At 41.9% G+C, this 20,776-nt stretch overlaps 1 protein-coding gene across 2 annotated transcripts in view; it reads left to right on the top strand.

Moving 5' to 3' along the window:
- The first annotated feature begins 3,936 nt into the window (after positions 1–3,936).
- COLQ (collagen like tail subunit of asymmetric acetylcholinesterase) overlaps positions 3,937–20,776 on the top strand; it is a 37,611-nt gene continuing 20,771 nt past the window's right edge. The window contains exons 1-4 of one of the 2 annotated variants that reach the window (XM_031553936.1): positions 3,937–6,229; positions 15,864–15,976; positions 17,520–17,621; positions 20,245–20,289. In XM_031553936.1, the coding sequence (XP_031409796.1) occupies positions 5,953–6,229; positions 15,864–15,976; positions 17,520–17,621; positions 20,245–20,289 (537 nt within the window). In that variant the 5' untranslated portion in view covers positions 3,937–5,952. The remainder of the gene's footprint in view (positions 6,230–15,863; positions 15,977–17,519; positions 17,622–20,244; positions 20,290–20,776) is intronic. The other variant, XM_010712832.3, reaches the window with a different exon arrangement.

Raw genomic sequence — 20,776 nt, 5'->3', positions numbered from 1 at the left:
TAAGTACTTGAAGAATTTGTCATCTGTCTGTCTCCTTGGCACTTGTCATTAAGGTAATGTGCACATCTGGTGTTTTGTAGACCTTGGCCCTGGGAGATGCCGATATATCAAGGCACACCTTGGGTTTCAGTCAAAGCAATACATCTTCCTTGCAGCAAGCAGGCATGGCTGTGGTTTAGGTATGAAAGCCTCATTAGCAAGGCCATAAACTGCTCCCTCTGCAACACTGGGTTATCATTCAGGTGCTCAGAAAATAAGTAGAAATTACGCTGGTAAAAATTACCATTTCAGCCCTAACACAGACGTTAAACTACCATAGATAGGTAGCTAATGCTGGGCCTCACTCTGTGTAGTTGAAGTAGTGAGACCTTTTTACTGAATTTATTCAAGTGCTGACTTTATTCAAAGTTTTTATCCCTGTATGCCAAACTGCCTCTTGGCATGGATGTCTTTGATACAAATTATGGAATCTTCAAGTGTAGGACTTTAAAATGGAAATGTCGGCACAGCTTTAATAATAGCTCTCTAATTCTGCAGAGGGAGCTGGGAAAATGCATTTGTCTGGTTTGATTAGGCTCAGCAGCATCCTGCATTTGGAATTGGACAACCCTGGTGTACCGGAATGACTGGGCAATGTGCAGCGCCCAACCACTTTGTATGCTGCTTGGGCTTCAAAATGTGAAGCATCATAGAAACGCAAAGCTTTTCTACCTGCTGCTTGACCCAGCAGCCTTAGAAATCAGTGATCACCTTATAGATACAGCAGATTTAAGTTGTGGATGTTGGCTATCCCCATCCAATACTGTGCCAGAGAAGTCTCCTTCATACTACATGGGAATTCTGCCTGCTATGCGTAGCATCTTGGTTAGAGTTTATGGTCATCCATTTGTTTAAAAATAAACAAAAAGCATAGCTGGTTGGCCACATCCTGCTGCTTCTTCCTGCTGTTCTACTGAGATCTGCATACCCCATTTCAGTTTTATAATATAGGTCCAGGGAGGTGGTGGAGACATTGTCCCTGGAGGTGTTCAAGCAACATTTAGATATTGTACTAAGGGACGTGGTTTAGTGGGGAACTATTGGTAGTAGGTGGACAGTTGGACTAGAGGATCTTGGAAGTCTTTTCCAACCATGGTGATTCTATGATTCTGTGATTATCTTCTCAGGCCTTTGGCTAAAGCGGGAAGCACTGTCTGCTGCTGGTTTGGGGTTCTGCAATGCATGGGATCCCTTAGTATTTAGTGTCGAGAGGAGAAGAAAACCAACCACTGGAAAACAAGACTTCAGATACTTTTTCTTTAAAATACTATGAAGTTGGTTTTTGTTGTTGTTTGTTTGTTTGTTTCAGGCTTTTATTTGGTAAAGACACCCAGGCACATCCTTGATTTCAGGAGCAGCTTCACTGACTTCACTTGGATTCTTGAGGTTACTACACTGATGACCAAATCTTTTCCTGAATCTCCAGTAGGGATCCCCTGCAGAAGGCTGTGGAGCCAGTGTTAAGGTGCATTTTCCAAGGTGCACATGTCCCAGTGTTCAGCTGCATGTTTGCCTACATCTCAATGATGTAATATTCTGCAGTGCAGTGTGGAAATCAGGTGCAGGGTGCTGCATTGCCATCATCTGTGTTGCACTCCAGAATGGAAAGTACTGAGACAGAGAGAGTGCTAAGGAGTAATTCTGGTGATTTGTTTTGTTTTTATTGGCTTTTTTTTTTTTTTTCAAGCAAGAATTCTTCACAGAGGAAAAAGAGAGTGGTGCATCATGTTTTTCAAGTCACCGGGCTTCTTGGCAGGCTGGATGATAAATTACTTGAAGTAGGAATCACGAAAGCCAATTACTGCCAGACACTTCTGTTCTCTGCCTCCAGCAGTAGGGCTAGCACAGGCAGAGACTTCTACTTTCTGAATAGAAGAGAGAAACCATGAAGACTTGAATGAAGAAAGATGAAAAAAATTACCCTGAAAACTTTCCATCTCCTCTGGATTCTTGTGTGATGAATGCATCACGTCTAAGGAGCACTGGGTATTGTACATGTCCTGAGCAGTAGGTAGACCATGAGAACACACTGAATGTGCGACATAGGCACCAAATAACCACCTTGTACCAAAACATCTTAAGGAGCCATCAGGCTTTCCATAGGTTTGATCGACACATTCAGCAACTTCATGGGATTTCTGATTCTGTATTTTTTTTACAGCACATGCTTGCATTGTAGCTGTGTCTTTCTACATGTCTGCCCCATTAAGTATGCACACATTTCTGCCTCAGACAAAATTGTATACAATTTCACAGCAAATGCTGAATGACTTTCAGTTTGAAAAACAAGGTCAAAGAGGCAGATGAAACAAACAGGAAAGGGGAAGAGGAGTCATATTATAAAAGTCAGCAGCTGAATTATTGTTTGAAAATTGTCCTTTGTTGTGCCTTCCAGGATTACAAGGGCACAGTGGTGTTCTTCTCATAGCTTTGATGGAAAACACTTGGCATTATCCCTTAATGTTTAATCATAACTCTTTAGTGCTGTAGGAAGTTGCTAAGCATCAATGTGCTGCCCTTAGGATGCACTCATGCAGTGGTTCGCCTCAAGACTGGGTGCTGCACGGGGCCCTGGGTCCTGGCTGGGTGGGTGGCACAGGGGAGCTGGGAAGTCAGAGCTTGGTGAGTTTTCTCCATTGCATTTTGTGGATCTGTTTCTGTACAGGCTTCTGTATTAAATCTAAATTCATCAGCAAGGACATGATGAACGTTAGCTACACTGTCCAAGTAATAAATCCAAACATTAGGCATAAACGATGCAGGTGTGTGAACTTGAGCAGGTATTTTTATTGTGAAAAACTATTGTTGCCAAATAACTAACAAGTTTTGCAAGGAAAACGTAATTATAAAGAATCTTTTCCATCTCCCACACTAATTGAATGAGCAGAATTCTTCTGTACTACTTTGCAGACATCATGTCATTGAATTATTGGATTAACACTGGGTTGCTGTTTTACCTTTGCCCCACTCAGCAGAAGAGTGTTGAGTCTTTTGAACTGGAAAGCCTTGATTATCTTTTTCCCTTTTAATAGAACTGTGCTCATTCAGAACCCTGAGTTTAATGATATTTTGTCTGAACTCCTGCATTTTCTTCGTTGATAAAGAATCTGCCAATAGAAAGTGAACAGGTCTGAGAAACAGCCTTCTTTTTAACAAGCATTCATTAATTCTTGCATAGAAGAGAGAGGTTTGTAAATTCTATTTACATGGTAGATCAGCAGGATCTTTCATCTGTTTCTAAGGGCTCATCTCTGTGCTGAAAAGATCAAGCAACAACAGATAAAGTGGTCAGGCTTTAAATGTGAATATATATGTAAATGCTAGTTGGCTTTTGATATTTTATTAGCTGTTATGGCATCTACTCAAAATAGGATTTTTAAAACTGCAGTTGATTCTCTGTAATAACACTATGGCATTCCATTTTTTTGAATATCAGACTGGAGATGATTTTGGTTTCTGGGATTCTTGCAGTTGAAAGATTTTTAAGCCAAGTCTTCCAAACATTGTTCTTACTTTAGGCCATGGTGGTATCTCATAAGACTTGGAAACCACATGGTGTCTGTACTGTCCTGTGTTTCTTTCTTAAGCTAACAGTATCTAAAATAGAAGTCCTACTGAAAACATGGCGTTCTATTTGATGAGCACTACTGGCATTAAAGCAACAGTTCTGGTGAGACACAAGTACAAATCATGTAGTACACACTCCTCTTTTTCCTAGAAATTGAATAATTTCATAAAGAAGAAAAAGATTCTTCTTATTCAAAAAAATTTATAGGATCCTCAATGTTAAATCATGTTAATCACGTTAATGTGGATCTTCCCTTCAATGCTGATAGCAGTTGCAGTGAATATAGAAGGAAGATAGAAACATAATTAATTACCATATGCATGATAGAGACAAGGACTTCTGTTCTCAGAGCAGTGGCCTTCACTATGTCATGCAGCTCCCTCTGAAGGGAGCAGAAGCTTTCCATTGACTTTATGAGCCCATGGGAATAATAAAGGCATGAACTGCTTGGCTGAGCAGCAGGTTCACAGAGCATAGATAGCTCAGGGGCTGAAAAACATACATCTGTCAAGCTTCTCACACAGCGTAAGACATGTTGCTATGTGGTAGCACTTCTCCTTGGGATCATCTCTGTCACGTGAGCCAATGCCCCAGAGGCCAGGAAGCAGCCCTGTGTGTGTGTGTGTCCTTGCCATCTACTGTGGAGTGCCAATTATCACAAAGTCATATCAAAAAGCATACAGCTACTGTCTGCTTTATTTCTAATCGACTTCATTCTTCTCCAGCTGAAACTCTCAGCAGCTTTGCCAGCAATTTCAGCTGGTAAGGGTGATGCCTTAAAAGCAAAACAAACACCTGCACCTGCTGATTGCAACAAGGGCTCTTCTTTCTGATGACCTCATGGTAGTTCCCCTAAAAACTATGGTGAACTACAGCTACATCAAACAAAGAGATCTCTTCAAATCTAAATCTGAACGTCTGCTTTCAGGCTTTCTTTTGGAAGATGGTGTGTTTGCCTCAGGTGTGCGCCTACAGAAGGATATCTGGCATTGACTGAGTTGGTTTGAGTAAAGCAGGCTCAGGCTTTGGAGTGGTGGAGATGTTAAGTCAAAAAACGAGAAGAAAGCTGACAAAACATCTATTTTCAATCAGGTTTCCTCACTGAAGAACAGATGGAACAAACGTTTCTATTGAAAAATGACTTCAAAGTTGACTTCTTTTGGAGTTCAGCAGCAGCCCTGGTTTTCTGTATTGCTTCTGGCCATTTCAGGAAGCACTTGTCCTTGTGAGGAAGAAATATTTTCCTTGTCCCTTCCTTATTTTGTGTCACAAGGGTGAATGTAGTTTGTGATGGAAATCCTTGCACTATTCTTTACGCAAGATGTCACTGCATTATTTTTTTTTACCTGATCATGCATTTCCATTCTAGTTCAAAGACCGAAGTACACAAGCTGATAACGGAGTGGTGGAAGAAGGGAAAAATATGTCTCCTACTGTCTGATCTTGATTCTTCATGGCACTATTGGATTCATTAATTTCCTTTTCAAGCAATGTATTTTGTACTGCAAACTTCTACCAAGTTTTCAGTTTCTACAAGACTGCAGGAAGATTTCAGAGGGATTTGAAATTACTCAGTCACTGCTTCGAATGAGTGTTGAGCTGGTCAAACATTTTCAGAGGTGAATCTTTTGCATTTCGAGGACTTTTTTCCATTGTTCATTCATCTTCTAACCTCTTATTCTCATTATGGAAGCTTATTTGCAAAGCCTTGCTGGCTGGACACCAGAGAGACCTCAGACTGCCATGCAGGTGACAAAGGCATGGGTTGCTTTTCCAAAAATGTGAGTTTTGTTTTCTCCCAGTGGTGCTGCCATTGCTGCAGAGCTGACTGCATTTCAGCCAATCTGTACTGATACTTGTATAGCTTCTCTCACCTGTTGCATGCTGTCAGTGCACTCCTTGCAGTCGTACAATGCCTCACTAGTAGGGATGCTGGCATCTTCACTTATAGCACCAAATACTGATCTGCTCTGTGGCTGCAGACCCTCAGTGGTATCACTCAGCTCTGTGTGTGACTGCAAAGCACTGCCTTCCATAAACACATCAGATCACTGCTCGTCTCGCTCATTAAGGCAATTAGCGACCTGTAGAAGATGATCATTCAGGGATTTTAGCCCTCCTGACGTCGGTGTCTGGTCGACGGCACCAACAGATGCCGTTTATAGTCCAGCTGATAATCTCTCTCTTTCCAGCTTGTTATTATTATCATCCAAAGTGCCTTTTTGCTTCTGTGACCCAAACAGAATCCCCCCCGCCACCGTTTTAGCAGCTAACATCCACAATGGGGGCAACTGATCCAGCGCGGGAGTTAAATATAACCGTGCCTAGTGTAAGGAGAAGAGTGAATGGGAAATGGTTGGCATTCCTTCTTCCTGAAGGCACGGCGAGAGAGGGAGCGGGCGAGAGCCGTGCACACACGCAGCCACACAGCCGCACAGACGCGCGGCCGGCGAGGAAGAGGAAGCGAGCAGGAGGCAGAGCAGAGCCCGCAGCTCGCCGTGCCCGCGGCTGGCAGCATGTCCACCCTCAGCATGGCCACCTGGGGACTGTACCTGCAGCTTCTCTCCTGCTGGGCTTTCTCTCAGAGCCCCTACGCTGACAATGCCTTCTCACTCTCAGCAGGTAAATTCCTTTTAGTCTCTTTGCTTTGCCTCCTTCGGACCTGCACGCTGCTTCTTGCACTTCCCAGCAACCGAGAGCATAGGAGTGACAAATTCCCTTGCAGATCTGGGACGTATTTCTTGCTTGGTGGCTTTTGTTTTATTATTTCTGGTTTTATGCCCTTCCCTTCCCAGTGAGAAATAACAGAGAGAAGCCCCAGCCACATTAAAATGCTTTTTCTCCCACTGGTTTGGTGCTGCACTAATGCGTGCTGCCAGAGGACCTGGCCCAATTAATATATTACTTGCACGTCTGCCTGTTTCTTTCTATTCTGGGTGATCGTAGGTGGATTACAGCAAGGGAAAAAAAATGAATCTCAATGTATATCTGCTTCTATAAATAAAGCCCTGACCTCAATGAGTGCTGCTGGAGCTCAACTGGATGTTAGCAGAATAAACATCATCTGGCTCTGGCTATGACACTAACAAATATTCGGATGGCTCACATAGCAAACAAGTGTCCACTGCATGGAAAATCCCTGCTAGGCAAAGGCAAAGCAAATTAGTTGTCAGCTGAGCCAGGGCACTGCAAATCCCACTTAGCAGGTTTTACAGTGTGGTCAGCAAGACTCCCTTCTACCCACGTTCTGTGCAAAGGAAGGAGAAGGGGAATGAGAACTCCAGCCCCATCTCTGCTTGGAGGAACTCTCATCATGTTGTGGCAGAGTATTTATAGCTGAAAGAGGCCTCTAACTAGAATCCTAGATTTCTTTCGCGTCAAATTTGGGATGGTTCAGGTGAGACTTGTAGGGAGGCATCAGTTTTGCCTTCAGATCCTCCCAGTGTTTCTGACATTAAGACAGCCTCCAAAAGGGTGCACACTCCAAAACTGTACATAAAATCAACTTTAGACATAGAGTTAAAGGTGCGTGATCTTTCTCTCTCCGTCTCTCTCATGTTTCTGTGTTACCACAGCCAAGTTGTTTATACTCAAGGCATTTGTGGCACTGAGGGACATGGTTAGTGGGCATGGTGGGGATGGGTTGGTGGTTGGACTGGATGATCTTAGTGGTCTGTTCCAACCTTGATGATTCTATGATTCTGACAGAGAACAATGATCAGCAGGACAGCTTGTGCAGGACAACAGATTTCTGGATTGAACTGCAGTAGTGATCTGAGTGATTTCACCTGTTTGGTTGTTTGTTTGTTTAAGCAAATACGGATCTAACACACTGTATTTTACCCCCAGTGGTTTGAACAGATCATTCACTTAGAAATATTTGAATAATAAGATTCTGTGGGCCAAAGGGTAGTGCAGTCATCATCTGGGGAAAAGCCCTATAGCATTTAATAACATAGCCATTAGATTTCCGCAGTCATTTCAGATAGCTTTTAAGATAGCATCTAGGAAAGCCTAGTGCTTGAAAAAAGGCATCCCTTAAAAAACAACTAAATCCATCTGTCAAACCTCAAGGAACTGGTATGTTTTTTTGCTGAGTTCTCTGCAATGCTAAAAAGCATTTTCATTTGTTATCATCTCTATTTTGTTGGGTAGGATTTCTCCATAAGGTTCATATTAATGCTGAGGTACAGAAACCATCAAAACTTATTTTCTCTGATGAGAAATGGCCTTGTAATAACATGTGAGTTGTTAGACCTCAAAAATTGTTTTGAAGGGCTTTATCTTTCCTTGAAGCTAGTAGACTCCAGCCAGACAAACACAAAGTTCGTCTCTCTAATGCTCGCGTGGCCTGGCCTTTCCTATGCAGTGATTTTTCTCCTGTGAAATATACTTCAGTGCCCAGACATACAAATTGTTATCATTTTAAAAAACAAACAAACAAAAAAAAAGGCAAAAACCAGCCTAGGGAGTAGGTCCTTCCAAGGGGAAAAGTTCGTGTATCTTGTGGCAATGTAGTGGACGAGAAAATAGGGAGTAGAAAGGAAATGAATAGCCTGGGGTTGTCAGCACCAGTTCTTTGGGGAAAAAGTGTACCTTTATATTTCATCAGCAACTCAGCTGTGTAGCAGGGAATACAAAAACTCATTGAGTCCTTAAATCTGCACCAGTCAAGATAGAATAACAATAATTGCAGATAAGGAGGAGTAATTTAGAGCAGTAGTGCCACATGTAAAGGTGTAACTCTCAGGGTGGTATAGTGCCAAAGTAGAGAGTGTGCTTGAGGCTGGCAGGCTTGTTTTCTGGCCAAATATATTTCAGGCAGCAGTAGTTTATGATATGGGCAGGCCTTGATATGAGCTACTGCTGGGCTCCACTCCTCACAGCCTGCTAAATTCTCTAGTTAGTTCTCTATTTTCTAGTAGAAATTTCACAGTGTGTACAGAAGGTGAATTAATTCCATTTAAATTCTCAGATGTTTTAATGATTTTTCAAATACTCTGTGACTGTCAGCTGATTTAATTATTTGAATCTGGCTCCAGGATGTAATTTTGCATTTAAAGAATAGATTTCAGCACTATACTTGCAAACTCTAAAACAAACCACAATCGACAGCAAAGATGTTCTTCAGCAATGTTTTGTATTTCCTACTATTGGAAGATTACAGATTAGTGTTTTCCAAATGTATCTGAAAACCTCTGGGCTGAAACTACTGGCGTTTCTGTTCTCACACATCTTTCTATATCATTAGGTCACAAATATAAGTGATCACATGTCACAAGCTGTTAACTGTAAGGCTGATAGAAACAACTGGTAGGAGAAGCACATATGTAGAATAACTAGAGAAAGAATAACAACCTGCATCATTTTGCTGCCAACTCCATGTTATAGTCCCATCAGACTCAAGCAACAGCGCATCGTTGCTCCTAGAAGTATTTTGAATGCAATGTCAGCACCAAACAGTGATTCTCCTGGTGCTGAAGCATCATTTCAAGGAAAGTGCTGTAGGGATTAATAGTACAACATTATAACACACTTAAGCACATAGCTGTGGTGAAGACAAAGCTCCAGGGAGATGTGAGAGAAGCCCCTCAGTATCTAAAGGGAGGCTGTAAGAAGGTAGAGGACAGGATCTTTAAGAAGGATCTGTTGTGACAAGGCAAGGGGTTATAGCTTCAAACTAAAGGAGTGGAGATTTAGATTGAGTAGAAGGAAGAAGTTTCTTACAGTGAGGATGGTGAGGTACTGGAATAGGTTGCCCACAGAGTTGGTAGAAGCCCCATTCCTGGAGATGTTCAAGGTCAGGCTAGATGGGGCACTGCACAGATACAGAGAGTTGGAGTAGGTGACCTTTGCAAGTTCCTTCCAACTCAAACAATTCTATGATTCTCTGATCCTCTCCTTCCGTTTCCCCTTTTCTGCTCATCCGTGCTGCAGGTTTCTTGGGCTTTGCATGGAGACAGAAAGTATTTGATATACCTCCAGGAGCTGGAGAAGAGCAATATCTCTGCTTCTTCTGACCCAAACTTCCTTTTATGTATCATACAAATTTATCACTTGATTGATTTTTTTTTTTTCCTGAGATCAATATCAACACAAAACCTTATGAAAAAAGTATGGTTGATTAATTTAAACAAATGGAACGGGACTGAATGTTACTGGCAGTGTTCCTAACACCTTCTCTGCCTTTGTCTCTGCTTTCCCAAAAGAAGGGAGCTCTGGGCTCTGCTGGGCACAGCCTATTTGAATCTGAATTACTGACTGAAAAAACACAAATTGTAAAAAAAAATAATAATAATAACAAAATTGGCTAAAATGCAAATAGAAAGGGCTCAGCTATTTGCTGCTTAGGATGAGTATCATGAACCTTCATTTACTGCAAGAAATGCAGGTGATCATGTCAAAGGACCAGGCGTTCCTATTTCACCCTGGTTTAATATAAAAGGTCAGCACAGCTGGCTTCTAGTGGTAAGCTGATAAGCATCCTGAAATACCAAACCGGGACTCCCGAAGTACTGGCAGATGGGACAAGCTGGAGGCCAGTTCAATTTTATTTCTGTGGGACATGCCTTGTGTTACAAGCAAAGCAGGTGTCTGGCTTCAGGCTACAGAAGTTCCCCTGGAGAGGGCACCTCAGATTTGTTTGGGGTGAACAAGTTCTGCCACCTGGGGCAGATGTGAGCACAGGAATTGGCATGGTGCTGTTTTGGCTGGCAGTGCTGGGCACACAGGGCAGCGTGGAAACCATAGGGGTGAGATGTGCACAAAGAAAGAAAATTTACAGTGTACTGGCTAAAATGGAAAGTGTGTTGAATGTTTTATAGATCATTGCATTTTTTAGCAATGGAGGCTTTGCTAACCTATTTTATGCTGTAGCATAGTAGGTAGAAGAAAATGGGAAAAGCCATTTCAGTCCTCAAGGGGAATTCTTTGAGAAGGATCAGAAATAGGAGAGGGAGAAAAGCCAATAGGAATTCACAGAAAGTATCCTAAATGTGCTTCTTCTCTTCTCCAAGGAATCATCTCCTTAATGAAAAGGGTATCAGGGGAATGCTTTTTGTATGCAGGCAACTATATGGGAAGAGAGGATTTGGAATAGAAGATGGATGTAGGGATAAGATGGGTATAGGAAGAGTGCAAAAGAGGACTGTCAGAGTGGGTGGAAAGAGAAAAGCAGCTGTTGCTTGTTTTTGCCATATATATGTATCCAGGCTTGCATGCAAATATATGGAGATGCTTCACTTAAAGAAGGCAGGGCTGCAGTTTCAGTTTTCTTCTGCCTATGGAAAAGTGTCAGTGGACTCTTTAGTCTCTCCAACCTACAAAGCCATGATTTTTTGCAACACCATGTCAACCAGAGCTATTTCTTTGTGAAAGGCCAGGGAATAAAGTCATCTGGGCTGTGATTCTGTTGCTGTGAGGCAGTCACAAGGAATTAATGTAGTCCATGGTATCAAAGTTTCTAACAGGAATTTGAAAGCATTTCTCTGGTATCTTTCAGAGTGTACAGCAACATCCATGTCCCCCAATGGATTGTCTGGCACTGTCTGAACACACAGTGAGCCAACATCAAAGTCAAGCACACTTCTGATCCATGCTAGCCCTGCAGTCTTTCAAATGGAGAGGGATGGCACTCGTGTCTGCTCTGGTGCTACTGATCTCACAGATAAAGTGGGAGAGGAATATGTGACAGTGAATAGCAGGCAGAAGTCTGACACAGCAGCCATCTTGCATGAAGACTTAGGGCTTCAGGCTTTTCTAGAGATGGTACTAAGCTCTTTAATACTGAATGTATTTGTAACATCATTCTAGTGTGGCAAGAAATTGAGTTTTATAATTGATTCATAAAATTATTGGGATGAAGTATTGCATTTGACAGGACTGAAACTCTCATTCTGGTTCTGTTATCAAGTCATCCATGATTGCGGGGGTGTTGCTTGACTTCTCTGTGCATCAACTTCTCATGCATGGAAAAAAGCATATAGAGCTGCCAGCATCTGTGAGCTGTGTCTAGAGCCCTGGACCTCAGCAAGTGGAAGCCAATAGAAACAAACCCAAACTGTCTGAGTGAGTACTGACTAGGCAGCATGCCAGAGTCCACGCTATCTGCAAGAGTTTTTGAGCACCAGCTCATTTTAAACATCTCTATTTAATTATTTATTATGACAGCTTCAGTCTGTGTGGCAGCCGGTAAATGCATGTAACTTCTGCCACAACTGGTAGACACCTTGGAGATAAGGATTTCTGACACAGTATTTTCATATTTCTATCAGTTGCTGGAGTATGTATTGTTTCATCGAAGGGGGTGGGGAGATAGCTCCATCCTGTAGCTCCTGCAGCACAGATATCAGTGCATAAGCTGTAGACTTGCTGCATTTCATTGCTATATTTACATCACCTGATACATAGGAAAGGGTATATTTAGGCCATAAGGCTTATGTTCATGAGGACAGAGAGATGTAACCTGTTCCTGAGCCCAGCTGTCTGACCCAGCTCCAGACATGAGCTCATGTCTGGAGCATCCCAGCTCTACCTGCCCACCTTCACCCGCGCCTCCTCTTGCTGCTCTCTGCCCTGGGAACGAGCACTTTGGCAGCTCTTAATGTTTTCTGATTTCAAAGGGAAGAAGTGGTCACCTTGCGATAGATACACAGAGTAACACCTGATGGCCACTGCCTGTGGCGAGCTGCCATCCTTGCAAGGCAGTTGAGAGGAGCCTGAATGAACAGCAGCAAAACAGATGAGCTCTCAGTTTCAACCGGACAAGCCCACATTCGTTAACTAACTCATCTGACCAGCTCAGCTATTATTAATTCTGACCATCATCCAAGTGAGGAAGCACTTGGGGCTGGGTGTCAGTGGCCAGAGGTCTCCGGTGGGCTGGCCATGCCAGCCAGTGAACGGGCAGGGCATTGTGCAGCTACTGGGGACACGGCTTTGGAAAGCAGCTCGGCTTCTGGTCAGGGTTTGTGAGATGAATGTGGCTGTAAATAGGGAGGGAAACACATGTTAAATATTTTTTTCATGCCATGCCCTTTTATCCTGCCACTGTCCTTGATCCAGCTTGCCTACACCTTCGTGTTTGCAGCGCAGAGGTCACTTTCCCAGTTTACATACCATTTATTGCAATGGAATCCTGTAAATCTATGCTGAACCTGGTGCAGCACTTCTCTCTGTTACCTCTGTAGTAGCCACAGGGGTTTGCAATGTTAGGTTAGCTCTAGGATCAGCTCTAGGAGGGCAAGGGCCTTGCTCTGGATGGCCCAGGCAGTGCCCATCTCTTCTCTGGCTCTGCTTTGGGCTATCTCACATCACAGCTTTTGACTTCCAGCTAGCACCAAAAACAAGCAGTCTGCAGGAATGCAGTGAAACAGTGCAGCAGCCTATCTAAAGTACCTTATTTCTTGAAGCAGCCACTACTCCTATACCTATAAATTGAGGTAGTCACTTTATTGAATACTTTTTGAACAGTAAAAATAATTTTAGTTTGAAAATGCTTAAGACTTCTATTTTAAAGCTGATTATTTTAATTGTTATGCTCTCTGAAACCATCTGCCGTTTAGATGAGTTCAATAAGGAGTTTTTCATTTTGTCTTCCTTCTCTTATCGAATACTTTCTTTGGTATCAAAGATGTTGGAAGGGCAGTTTCCATACAAGATGTGTAAACAAACTCCCTGTGTAGGCAGGGCCTTTGCATTTCACAGAAAACTGACAGCCCTATTCTTGGGCTGAGATTTTTTCCACAGATGGGGACTAGAGTGTTATGAAGCTGTATTTAGCAAACAAAGCTGACCTGGAGCCTAACAATATAAATTGCATTTGCTTACAGCCAGCTAGCCTAACAAGGAAATCGATGGCTATTTTGCTGCCAACTTTGTTAGCTCTAGTGGTTTTCATAATAAAAAAATGTTCCAAAGAATTTCAAGCTTAGATTCTAAGAAAAGGAATATCCCAATATTTTATAACCCAGAACTTGACTTTACTCATGAGGACATAGTAAGTTTATGGTTAAAACTGTAGATGTACATTTATAGTTAATCTTATCCTTGCAAAATATTTAAAGTACAAAATATTTAATTTCCTAATTTCTTTTTTTTATATTATTTTTATTTTTTAAGTGGTATTACAACTGCAGCAATGCAGACCTTCTTCTGCAGTGACTGTTAGTGATCTTTTAGCAATTAAGCCATGTCAGACCAGCTCTGGTATTCTTATTCATGTTGAATGATAATAAACTTATTGAAATTGATCTAGACCATGGAATAATGTATTACTAAGAAACAGCATGATATTGGTATGTAGCCTAAGATAATATCATAATCAAGTTGTACGTTTTTTTAGATTACAAGCTTCGTGTTGTTTTTTTAACAATATGCATTTTAGTCCCAATGCAACAAGTCCCAAAAATTAAGATAACCACAGAAATATGTAGGCTTAAAATTCAAGACCTTTGTTACAGCTGTGTAACAGTAACTGAAGTCAGGGTCAGACTGTATTGTTTATTTCTGTATTTTATTGTGTGTGTGAACTGAAGTTTTTTGTTGAGTTCAAACTTGGGAGGAAAAGTTCAGGAGGAATCTTTATTGTGAACCATTTGTCTCACCTCTCAAAAGAATCATCTCAAATAGTTTTGTTAGAGAAAAAGCCTGCATAACAGAAATCACTTCTGAAGACTGGTGCCAGTAGCAATCTCTGGTGATTTTTTTCTTGAGAAAGGAAAGAAATGGAACTTTGTAGATAAATATTCTTGTTAAGAAAAGTAACTGAAATGAAGTTTATGACATTCATTCCCTTGTACCCTCTCCATAGATTGTCTCTACAGGCAAGGTCTGATTTAACCCGGCATCAGTGGAACCAACTGCAACTGGCATCTAGGTACAAGTGGCTACATGCCTGAAGTGGCCCCTGCCATCGCCAGTGGGTCTGTTACTGACACCCAGTGAGCTGAGGGAGCACCTGAGCTGCTGCTTGGGCAGCCACTCTGAGGTCCTAACAACCACGCTCATCTGGATAGCTGTTTTCTGTGCATCAGGACTGGGGAAATGTTGTCCCCATGAATGTGGGTAGTGAAACATGATGTAATACATTTTCTGAGACATTTGAAAACCTAGACTTATCTCTGTCCCTTAGAGAAATCTGTCTTACCCTAAGATGTGACAAAAACAGGCCTGCAACCGATTCGCACACAAATGTAGAATTTTGCCAAGTTTATCTTCCTATAAACTTAATTTGGGGATTTTCAATTAATAACAGATACTTCACCATAGGCTTTTCTTTCTACGGTATCTGGCTCCCTGCCACCCCTCGTTTCACAGACACCCGTTCTGGCTGCCAGTGTTCAGAGGAAAAGCCAACAGACACAAATACATATTTACTGCATTTGATGGGAACAAGAAGATGCTGTTTCTAATAGACTTTTACAACAACAAGAGAGAGAGTGAGAGAGAGAGAAATAGATATTTCAACCCATTTCCTAACATTGGCTATCTGGTATTTTTCAGTGAGGCTGCACCTTGAGTACTGTGTTCAGTTTTGGGCCCCTCACTACAAGAAAGATGTTCTTATAGTGATACTCCAAAGGCCCTGGAGTGTGTTCAAGAGAAAGGCAATGAAGCTGTCAGGGGTCTGGAGTGCAGCTCTTACGAGGAGTGGCTGAGGGAATTGGATTGTTTGGTCTGGAGAAGAGGAAGCTCAGGGGAGATGAGGGGAGACCTCATCACTCTCTACAACTGCCTGAAGGGAGTTTGGGGGGAGGTGGGGATCGGCCTCTTCTCCTGTGTAACTAGTGAGAGGACTAGAGGGAATGGCCTCAAGTTGCGCCAGGGGAGATTCAGTTTGGATGTTAGGAAGAACCTCTTCAAAGGAGTGGTTTGGTGCTGGAATGGGCTGCCCAGGAAGGTGGTGGAGGCACCATCCCTAGAGGTGTTTAAAAAAATGTTGTACTGAGGAACATGGTTTAGTGGGAAATACTGGTGATAGCTGGATGGTTGGACTGGGTGGTCTTGGAGGCCTTTTCAAACCTTGGTGATTCTGTGAAAATCGGCCTATTTCATAGCCATGTTAAGAGTTTGGGACTCAGCCTTCAGAATATGAGGGACACTGTATATTTGAGGGACTGCATGGAATCTGAAATTTTTGCTTAGATGCTTCATTGGACACAGAATGTAGAAGAGTGGTGTGGAATGGAAGCTCACCTTATTCTGTGAGAAATATTTGTGGTGTTCAAGACAACGGATGAGTGTTTGTGTTGAACAGATCTCCCTTGTTTGGAACAGAAGAAGCAGCCTACCCACAGAGCATGCTGCTTCCTCATCCCGCCGCCGCCGCCCATGTTTCCACCACCGCGCTTCAGGCACGACTGGAGCTCTGTAAGTGTGGCCGAGGGGCCTTCCTCCTCTTCTTACATGAATTCTGATGTTTGACAAAGACTGGCACATCCTTTCTGAGCACTTCCTCATGGTGTCACTCAGCAAACACTTCTGGCTGTGAGAGCTATAGATCTGGCTACAGAAGTCCTATTTTGCATCACTTTTGCCTTTGTTATATAAAGGTCCTGAAATCCTTCTGTGGAATCTATTCCCACCATTTTGCAAAAATGAAGGGTGTGTTTGAGTAGCTGGTATGGATTTTTCACTCACACACATATGGATATTCCTGCTTTATATGGTATGTATCCATCCATACATGTTAACATAAACAGCACATGGTATACAGTGAGCATATGATACAGCAGTTTGACCACATGCCACCATACCTCCAATATGTTTTCCATCCCAACATAATGATTTTTTTCACCTACTAGTAAACCCTATTTCTTAATTCTACTCTTCATTTACCATATCCAAATATAGCAATTATCGCAAGCACTATATAAATAGTGATCAGAAAAATTTCTGATGAGAACTAATCCAAGGAAAAATACAGCATAAAATCCCCTGTTGCCTTCAAAGATAATGAGATTGAGCTCAGTGTATTATTCCCCCAACCCAAAACCTAATTGCCTCTCCCTTTCTCATCCCTTGCCTAACCCTCTCCTGCCTGTGCCATGGTTTCCTGGGGAAGAAGACTCAGAGAAAAGATCCCCTTAGGAAATGTGGTGTATTGCTTCAGGCCCCTCAGTGAGGATGAGTTTAGGACCACAACCAAATATTCCAGAAAGTAATCTGAATATAAAATTACTCCTGGCACCATCTCCCCATAAAAAAATAATAATAATAATTAAATTAAGTAGTTACTAGGAAAGTGGGAGCTGTGTAAATTCTCAGTGAGGACTCTGTGCTTTGAAGTTTATGGTTGGAATTTTTCCGGAAAATGGCTTTTCACTTGGACGATGTAGAGCAACTTTATTAACCCAGTGTTTCTGCCTCAGTGCTTGTTTTTATTTCTAGGGGAGATAGATATCTTTTCTGATAGGACAAAAGCATTCCAGTTTGCTCATGCAAGCCCAGTTTTAAAGTCAAATGATTAGAGATCCATTGGTCTTTAAGGGAATTGCCTCTGGTCAGCAGTGAAAAATGCCTGGTTGATATCTACTGGAGTGAAGTTCACACTGCCCATATCCCTTCTGAGTGCAGCTGTATTATTAGAGCAAAGCTGCTATTTTTGGAGAGGAGTTGCCACTTGTGAAGCATGATGGAGGGAGCAGGGTCAAGGCTAAGAATAGCCCCGGGTCCCACGCTGGCTCAGGGAAGATGCGATAGCCCAGCTGCGGTGCGCGCCTGGAAAAGGAGGAGGAAACATGGGACAGAACACCATGCTGAAGTGATAATGTTGAAGCATCCATGAAGATAACCTCGTGACAAATCACAGGCTTCTCCATAAGGCAGTGAATAAGTGCTCTTCAGGTTGTAGTGGCTGTGTATTTTTCCATGTTCTCTGTAAGTGCTCACTTGTACATTTTATCTTACGTAGAGGCTGCTTGATCTGGACATGAAGGAATTGTGTCAAGAGCTCCAGACAACACAGGCCTCTCTGCCCGAGTCACATTGCCCTGCAGGGCCTCCTGGCCCCCAGGTGAGTGATGCATTTGTGACCAAACCACAGTACTCTCTCACTCGCTCCAAAGTCCTTATAATGCTGTTAAACGTTTTCTGTAAATGCCTTTTATAGCTTAATAAGCATATCAAGCTCTGGCTTAATTTCATTTTGACATGACTATGCATAAATCGTGTAGGTTTTTTACCTTGTGTTCTCATCCCTGCCCCGAATATTCCAAGTTTCAAATTCAGCTTTCATTTTCATGGAGTTTTACAGTGGGTAGTAACCCTGAAGATCCCCAGAGGTGCCATCACCTCTTTTTGAGGCTCTTTGTTGGTGGTTTATTTGTTTGCTTTAGACTCTTGTTACATGAGAAGAAAGCCTGCAGAACTGAGGTGCAATGAACTTAAAGGTTTGTGGAGTACCTCCCTGTAAAGGAAAATACCTACAGTGCAGGCTAGGGACAAAGAAGGGCTTTTGGATGGGGCTCAGGAGATGTAGGGGCTTCCAGTGTGTCTCTGCCCCAGCTTGCTGGGCAGCCCATTTGATCTCTTCTTCGTTTTCTACACTTTGTACACTGTAGGGCAGGAGGTCTGAAATCTACTGAGAAAATGTTCCATGTGTAAGGGAGAGTTTCCTGTAAAAGACTCCAAATTGAGGAGAATGCCACCCACCTGCTTTCTCATTCCAGTCTGTACCATCCAATATAGAATAAAACATAAAACATTTAGCATGTAAATTAGGAGACATGGAGAAGTGATGGTAAAACAAATGTTTGTATTGCCCAGTGTTGAGAAAAGTCTTCTGAGTTATGGAGCAGCCCTGTGGTATGGCTGGCCACCTTCTAGAGCTGCAACACATGTGGAAGAAGCTGTTGGTTTTTCAGTCTTCACCAGATTGTCTTTTTGAAAAAAAAGCTCTTTATACCATCTCTGATTTGAATGGGGAGAACCATAATATCCATTCTGTTGTTCTGCAAGATTCAAATGATAATTAACCTCACAAATGAATTATCTGTGATTCCTCCAAGAATGTTTTTAAATAGAGTAGGCCAACAGATTGTATCACAACACAGACAGTAGGATGGAATTTTTAAGTAGCTTTGGAATTTTTAAGTATGAATGTTTCTTTCTAGAAGGATAATGTTGGAACCAGTAATCCTCTGAACAACAAACTTATGTCAATGGTCATGGGAAAATAAATGTTACTTTTACTAAAAATAATCTAAGAATTAATTCTGAATTGCTTTCTGCTATAAATGTGTGAATTTGTCGTAATAAAGAGAATTAATTTATAAATAAATTTATAATGATGTGACTCTGCATGTAATTCCTCCCATGTTTAACCTAGCATAAAATGAAAAAAAGTAGATTAAATTTGATTCAGACTATAATTAGCTACATTATGATTTACACTATAGCAAGCCTAAAATAACTCTGCCAACTAAAATAATTGGAGTAATTTACATTTGAGGATACAGTTTGCTCCTGCTCATGTACAATTTGCATCATGTTTTGCATGGTATAAGACAGCGAGGCTCCAAACCTAAAGTGAGCAATTTGTATGGTAAACATAATGTTCCTTTCAGGATGGCTTATGGGATTTCCCTTAGTCATTCGGAAACAAAAGGGGATCTCTTGACTGAAGCACTCTAGAAACAATGCTGTTTTTCTGATTTTTATTTTTATTTTATTTTATTTTATTTTTTGAGCTGGGATTGAAGGTCTCCATGGATTAAGAAATCTTCTGAAAGGGGAATACGCCTCACATGAGAGGCATGATGTTGATGTTTCATGGCTTAAACAGATGTGTGAGGCTTGGTCAGTCTTTACTTCTAAGACGTTTTTTGTCTTTTCTAACCATGAGTTTCAAATTATGTCATCCTTGCCCATTATTTATGTCCAGCTTCCCAAAGCCGCATCTCTTCATTCAGTTATAATTTCAGGGAAGTAAGAAAAGATGTTCAAAAAGTTGCTGTTGTTTATCTTTGAAAGGCAGCTTCATGATACATGGGAAGTGCAGATTCATGGTTTTTAAATCATTCCCAGAAGACAAGTATTTCTTCTGAACAGCTTACGTATGGGCTGGGCACCAAGCAGCAAGAGACTGCAGAGACTAAAAAAATTAAAGCTAAGTTTCCTGTTAAACTAGAAATTTAGGATTTGTTTAAGCAGGAGAGTTGGATATCAGAAAAAGGTTCTGCACTAGAGGGTGGCTGAGCACCAGGGCAGTGATAATAGTCTCACACTGACAGATTTCAAGAAATACCGGATCAAAACTTTCACACATGGAATCTGATTTTTGGATGGTCCGGTGTAGAGCTAGGAGTTGGACTCAGTTTTCCTTGTGGGTTTCCTCTAACTAAGGATATTCTATGATTCTATGATCTTTCTTATACCTTAGGTCCTTTTTCTTCCTATTTTCTTTATCTAGGAGATGCCTCTGCACTTCCCATGTCAGTGCAACCCTCCAGTTGCCTTCAGAAATGACACAGAGCTGGCATTTAGAGACAGTGTTCAAATAGTACATTCAACACCCTGACCTTGTGGGTTTACATTGTTCCTCATTGACACCCACTGGGCTGTGGGTTGGAGGAAGGCAACCACCCGGCGCCTTCTCACAGATACAGCCCAATAACAGCATTTGTTTCTCTCCCTAGGGTCCACAAGGAATTCCTGGTATAATGGGACCAAAAGGGGAGAAAGTAAGTGCCTGTTGTTACGAAGTTTGGTGTGGTTTTGAGAAGTCAAGGAAAAAGATTGGAGAGAGGGTGTTGCATGTACTTTTTTTCATGTCTGTTTAGTCTATAATGGGACATAAATACATGTGAGGATTTGCTTTATTTGAATGTAAATCTATGGATGGATTTGAAACTATAATTTAAGGCTTTATCTTCCAATGTTGATTTTCAATCTCAAAATATTTTTTTTATGGCTTCTCATGGCAACTACTTGTCTCTACACTGTGGGTGAAAGAGCAGCTTGTGTGCCAAGTCAATGCTCTTACTAATGCCTGTGTTTAAAACACCTCCTCCTCAGGGAGGACGTGAGGGACAGAGCTCTCCCACACAACACTGGTTGTGTGGGCCAACTCATGTTAAAAGCAGTTTAGATATTAGTGTATGGCTTCAGACTTGCAAAGCATTTGTACCATGATGATGCCTACCTGAAGCTGGGCACAATTGCATGCTT

This window comes from Meleagris gallopavo, chromosome 6, assembly GCF_000146605.3.
Source record: "Meleagris gallopavo isolate NT-WF06-2002-E0010 breed Aviagen turkey brand Nicholas breeding stock chromosome 6, Turkey_5.1, whole genome shotgun sequence".
Taxonomy (NCBI): Eukaryota; Metazoa; Chordata; class Aves; order Galliformes; family Phasianidae; genus Meleagris; species Meleagris gallopavo.
Note: the sequence above shows the minus strand (reverse complement) of the source record. Positions and strands in the feature narration are given on the sequence as shown.